This window comes from Saccostrea cucullata, unplaced genomic scaffold, assembly GCF_032062105.1.
Source record: "Saccostrea cucullata isolate Sc308-1 unplaced genomic scaffold, CSIRO_AGI_Scuc_v1 ctg167, whole genome shotgun sequence".
NCBI lineage: Eukaryota > Metazoa > Mollusca > Bivalvia > Ostreida > Ostreidae > Saccostrea > Saccostrea cuccullata.
Window position 1 is genome coordinate 759,123 of NW_026939192.1, and position 6,205 is coordinate 765,327.

The following is a 6,205-nucleotide window of genomic DNA, read 5'->3' on the forward strand; positions in this document are numbered from 1 at the left end:
ACTCCACATTTAGGTCTACCAACGACGCTTTACTGATCAATTAACAAAAGTCATTTCCATTCAGATCTAGACTCGATACAATCGGTGAATTCAAAATAAGATACCACGTATTCGAACACATCTCTTTGACATTTGGACATTTAACCGCGTCAGGGTGCTGATAGATAAGTTGATATTACAGGGACTTTAATGATTTGGTTTAAATTTAGCATTTCGTAGATTCTTTGATAGTTATAATAAGTAATGATATTGTAAGTAAATATATATATAATCTAACAATGAGTCGTATTTTGGATGACGTGTTTCATCCTAATTCGTAGAGTTTTGTTTTTATACGAAATTTATCTACGGAATTATTATCAATATCACGTCTATCTGATCAATATATAGGACTCACGGCGTGTTACAGTGACACAAAATGCTTAGTCTTCTTAGGCTTCTGATACTACCTCTGAAAAAGCGATTTTCACCAAGGCATATGCTTGTTTCATGAAACGCAATAGCTAGAGAGTGAAAAATAATATATCATAACCTTACAAACTTTCGAAACTGAAAAATACATCTCATGATGTAATGACCATGCAGTAATAGATCTAAAGTACACTGACACGCTAAGACTTTCACTCCATCTGTATATTAGGTATTATATGGAGCAATGGCGAACTGAATCATCACATTATGCTACGTTTACACTATGTTCCCGGCAGCCACGGCAATCACGTTTCAGGCCACCGTGGAAAAAACGGGACGGGCGTGAGAAAACGGGGGGCAACGGGATGGGCAAACGTAACTCATCGCGATTGCCGTGGATGCCGTGCCAGATTTTTAAACTGTCAAAAAATTTGCCACGGCGGCCACGTTGCAGATGTGAAACTTAGTAGGTCGTAGTAAAAACAACAAAACGCGACAGCACGTAATAGACCGTAACAGAACTTGGAGGCAGTCCGCAGTGGGACGGGAGAATGTATATTTCCATTCATCTCACGGTCCATTCACGTTTTGAGACGTTTTGCTGAGTTTAGTCCGCGTTCTGTCACGGCTAGTTCACGGTTGTTGTCCGTATTATCACGTTCTGCCACGTTTCATCAAGGCCCTCACGGCAAACTAGGGTGTATGGTAGCCGTTTCCTCGCGTTCAATCGCGGTTCGTCCCGGCATGTTACGGTTCATGGTCCCGGTGCGTTGCGTTCTACTACGGTCTGACACGGCGCACGCGGTCTGAGAGGAAGCATATAAAAGCCGGGCACTGCAGAGAAGTTTCATTCGTCTTATTCGTCTCATTCCTAGTTGCTGCACTCCTGCCTTCCCTCTCTGTAACTGCTGCTGGTTCTCTTCATTTTGACGAAGTGATTTTCGGTATGCACCCAGCAAACACGCGAAAATAAAATCTTCGTCTTGGGAATTCATGATGTTTTATTTCGAAGGGTCATGGTACAATGATTGTTTCTGGTTAGGAGACCTTCTCTGGTACAAACGTGATCCATAGTTTCCCGGCGTCCATGTTTCATACGTAGAAAGACTTGACAGAACGTTAGAAACGTATAAGAACTTCATAAGAACGCGAGAAACGAGAGGGGACCTATCAGAACGTAAGAGGCCTGGGGGGAACGTGCTGGCATACGTGGCAGAACCGTAGTGCGCCGTGGAATCCGGCATCACGGCAACTTCTTCCTACGGCCCATCACGGATTCCTAGAAAACCGTAGAAGACCGCAAAAGAACTTGTCAAGACTTGGATATAGAGGGGTAAATTACGGCGCACTACGTTTCGGGCAAACGGGGCTGCCGTGGCTGCCGGGAACATAGTGTAAACGTAGCATTAGGAGATTCTCTCTCACGGCGTTACGGGATTTTGGGTTAGGAAAGACTTCTCTTGAAGATAAGATTCTGGAAGAGACACAGATATTGTCAGATACCTTGGCAGAAATTAAAGGAGCCCCAGTTTCTTTAAATAACTTCCTCCCAAAAGCTGTCTCGAACGTAATATCGAGTATAGTGTTTGGGTCAAGGTATGTTTCAAAAAACTCGCGAATGCTTACTTTTAACTAATAACGTAAAACAAAATACGAAATAATGATAAATAATTCTTTGTAGATCTGACTTTGCAACATTATGTAGAGCGAGTCTTTTTGTCTCCCGCTTTCGCGAAAGCGAGGGGACATTAAATCTCATTCGTCTCTCCGTCTGTAGTTTTATCCGTCCGTCACAAAAGCTTTAATCTTGGTCATATCTTTTGAATGAGAAGAGATAGGACTTCCATATTACAAATGTATATTACCTGTGACCAAGACCTTTCTAAATACACTTTGATTTTTGACCCCGTGGCCTTGACCTTGAAGTTTGACCTACTTTTAAAACTTTTAATTATTACTTTTAATTAGCTATCACTTTTAAAAAATGAGAAGATATAGGGCTTTCATATTAAACTTGTATATTATCTGTGACAAGACCTTTCTAAATACACTATGATTTTTGACCTCGTGACCTTGACCTTGAAAGTTTGATCTACTTTTCAAAAATATCAATCTAGGTAATGACTTTTGAATAAGAAGACATTTGGCTTTCATATTAAAACTGTATATTGCTTGTGACAAGACCTTTTAAAATACACTATGATTTTTTATCTAGTAACCTTGACCTTGACGTTTCACCTTTTCAAAAATTATAATTTCTCCTTATAACTTTTGATTGAGAAGAGATAGAGATTTCATATTTGATATGTGCTTTACCTGTCTATATATACAGATATTTCCAAGCATGCCATATGATTTCTGACTCCTTGACTTTGATCTTCACAATTGACCTAATTTAAAAAAAAAAAAATCCACTTCTGAATGACGTATGGAATGGCGTTCATATAATTATTTTACACAATATGCCATAAAAAATGACATCTCACCCACAAAGACACCGAAGGCAGGGGAACACAATTTTTTGAATTTGCTTTTTTTTTATTGATATAAAAATACGATGTTAAAAGAATGATATACATGAATCAATCGTCTAATGATATAGATTTGACTACAATGATGAGGAGTTTGAAAGCTTACTCTACAAGACGAATTATATCGTAAACAACACAAACTACAAACTGGTGGAAAATTACTTTCCATTTCTAGAAAAAGTTTTGCCGAATTCAAAGGTAACAACTCCGTTGATCATTCTGAAGTACATAATCTATAAAAAAAAAAAAAGGCATATTCATTTCCCAAATAGTGTAATGATTTTATTTTCTGAAGAATGATTTTATGTCTAATAATTTCAAATTCCATGGACCAAATATGAGAGAATTTTAACATTTTTTTTAGAAAACTTTCAGATATAAAAAAAGCCATCTTTTTAAAAATAATTATGATCTTATCAAAACTGTCGTTTCAAAGATTTGAAATTTCTGACATGTACAGAACTTTAATAATCCGTCATCTGAAAGGAGTTTGAAACTGATAAATTTTAAAGATATGTTTTTAAACTGTGTTTTATTGTCTTTTAGGTACGAAAATTATTGCAGATGAAAGAGGAGTTCAATGGCTATGTCAGAAAGCAGATAGATCTTCACAAAATTTCTTTTGATCGTGGAAACATACGAGACTTCATTGATTTGTACATAAATCAGGAGACGAATGATTCCAGTGATGTTATATCAGGTATCACAATATATCCCAGTACTCTGAAATGGTTGTTATTCTTAATCTAAAGGATATCGTATTCTAGCTTGGACATTTTGTATTCATTTAATAAGAAAATATGATTTTTTTTTGTAGATATTGATCTGTTCCAGACCATATTTGATCTGTACGTAGCCGGGTCGGAGACAACCAATACAACACTCCTGTGGATTTTTCTCTTCATGATAAAATATCCAAAAAATTGCCGAGTTTTGAAGTACAAAATTCTTCTCTTTTTTTTTTAAAAGCATGTATCCTGAAAGAGAAAACATTTTTAAAAAGGTACGCAAAAATGAAGAGGATTTAATAGCAAATTCGCATGCAGTGTTAATTGGTTTGAAGTAATGCACCTTGGTCGGATTAAATTATTTGGCTTATTTGCCCCCCCCCCCAATATTTTTCAAGAAAAACAATACATGGAATACTGAGTATGTAAACTTTTGTTTCCAAACTGTGTTAACATTTACCGATCGTTGCACGTGTGAAAAATGTATTGTTGACTGTTGAAAAACTAATTATATTGAATCTATGTTGTCGATTCAATATAATTGAAATTATATTCGAGAACCATTCGAGATGAAAGATGTATGACCAGTTTTAACACTCATATTTAAGTTATTTGACTACAATCGACAGGTTGTTGGGAACCGACATATCACTTTAAAAGACAGGGATCAGCTTCCGTACATAGTGGCAACTGTGAACGAAATTCAGCGGCTAAAGACGATAGGTAAAACATTTTTATAACTATGTATAAAAGAACTTACCACCTGATTATCTTTGATTTTTTTTATGCTGCATATTTTCCATTACCTTAAGAAAAATATAGGAGTGTGTGTATGTCCATAATCGGTACAACATCGTGATTTTTCGAGTTGAGTTTGCCATTAATTCTATTCTTTCAGCTCCAATGGCTGTTCCAAAGACTGCTTTGGAAGACATACAAATTGATAATCTAACGATACCCAAACGATCAACTATGGTAGAAGTCATCGTGTCCGCACATTATGATAATGAATACTGGGAAAAACCTGAGGAATTCCGACCAGAAAGGTTTCTTGATGAAAACAACTCTATTATTCGTCACGAAGCCTTTTTCCCATTTGGTTTAGGTACATTTTGTTAAAATACGCATATTTCATTATTAAGAAGTGTGCACTTGCAATTTAAAGTTGCAATTTGCTGTAAAAATTGGAAGTATTTTGTAAGCATTGGGATATATTTACTCAATGGATTTAATACATGTTAAAGAAGACTTTTCTTTAATATATTTATGATCCGAATGCAATTTTTCAAAGATAATATGCCTCCATGCAAACAGAAAATGTATAACAGTTTTTTTTTTAAACGTTGAATTCTTTAGGAAAACGAGTGTGTCTGGGAAAACAGCTAGCGGAGACAGAGCTGTTTTTGTTTTTCTCCATACTGATTCAGAGATTCCGATTTGAGGAGGCCAAGCCTGGAGTCCTTCTCGATATGGAAGGGATCAGCCCGGGTGTTACCTACATGCCATGCCCATATGAAGTCCGACTGCAGGAGATTTAGGAATATCCTGTCAATTTAGACTATATCTTTATTTAACGATTAATATTTTACCGTGTCTACTCATACTTTCAGTACACAACAAGAAGTGAAAAAGAATTGTGGTCCCCCGCTTTCGGTATCTTTGTGGGCAAGATATCATTTTTAGGGTCAAGGTCAATAGGTCAAAGTTTTTGGTATCTCATGAAAGGTCTTGCCATAAAGAATACATATATTTAAAATATGAAAGTCCTAGTTTCTACCGTTCAAAAGTTGTGACCAAGGTTAACGTTTTTAAAAAGTAGTTAAAACTCCAAGGTCAAGGTCAAAGGGTCAAAGTTCTTGGCATGCAATGAAAGGTCTTCTCACAAGGATTACATACAGTTATGGTCAAGGTTAAAGTTTTTTCAGAAGTACGTAAATCTCCAAGGTCAAGGTCCAAAGGTCAAAGTTGTTGGTATCCTATGAAAGGTGTTGCCTCAAAGAATACATGTGTGAAATATAAAAGTCCTTGTATCTACCGTTCAAAAGTTGTGACCAAGGTTATAATTTTTAAAAAGTAGTTAAAACTCCAAGGTCAAGGTCAAAAGGTCAAAGTTCTTGGTATCCAATGAAAGGTCTTCTTACAAGAATAAAATATATGAAGTATAAAAGCCGTAGCCCTTACCGTTCAAAAATTATGGTCAAGGATATATTTTTTTTATAAGTACGTCAATTTCCAAGGTCAAGGTCAAAAGGTCAAAGTTGTTGGTATTCATTGAAAGGTCTTGTCACAAAGAATAAATATGTGAAATATGAAAGTCCTAGTACCTACCATTCAAAAGTTATGGCCAAAGTAAAAGTTTGGAATTTTTTAGTAAAAGTAGTTGAAACTCCAAGGTCAAGGTCAAAAGGTCAAATTTGGTGGTACCCAAAGAAAGGTCTTATCACAAGGAATACACATATGAAATATGAAAATTATAGCTCCACTAAATCAAAAGTTATGGGCAAGGTTAAAGTTTTTGTGACGGACGGACAGACT

The 6,205-nt window shown here is 36.1% G+C and overlaps 1 protein-coding gene across 1 annotated transcript; it reads left to right on the forward strand.

Annotated features, from left to right (window-relative positions):
* The first annotated feature begins 694 nt into the window (after positions 1-694).
* Positions 695-5,380, forward strand: LOC134252513 (cytochrome P450 2B4-like). Its single transcript, XM_062735008.1, has 8 exons — positions 695-753; positions 1,822-2,007; positions 3,014-3,140; positions 3,489-3,642; positions 3,760-3,872; positions 4,279-4,393; positions 4,569-4,775; positions 5,027-5,380. Exons 1-8 carry the CDS (start codon positions 695-697, stop codon positions 5,206-5,208), a joined length of 1,143 nt encoding a protein of 380 aa, XP_062590992.1. The 3' UTR covers positions 5,209-5,380.
* Positions 5,381-6,205: the final 825 nt, after the last annotated feature.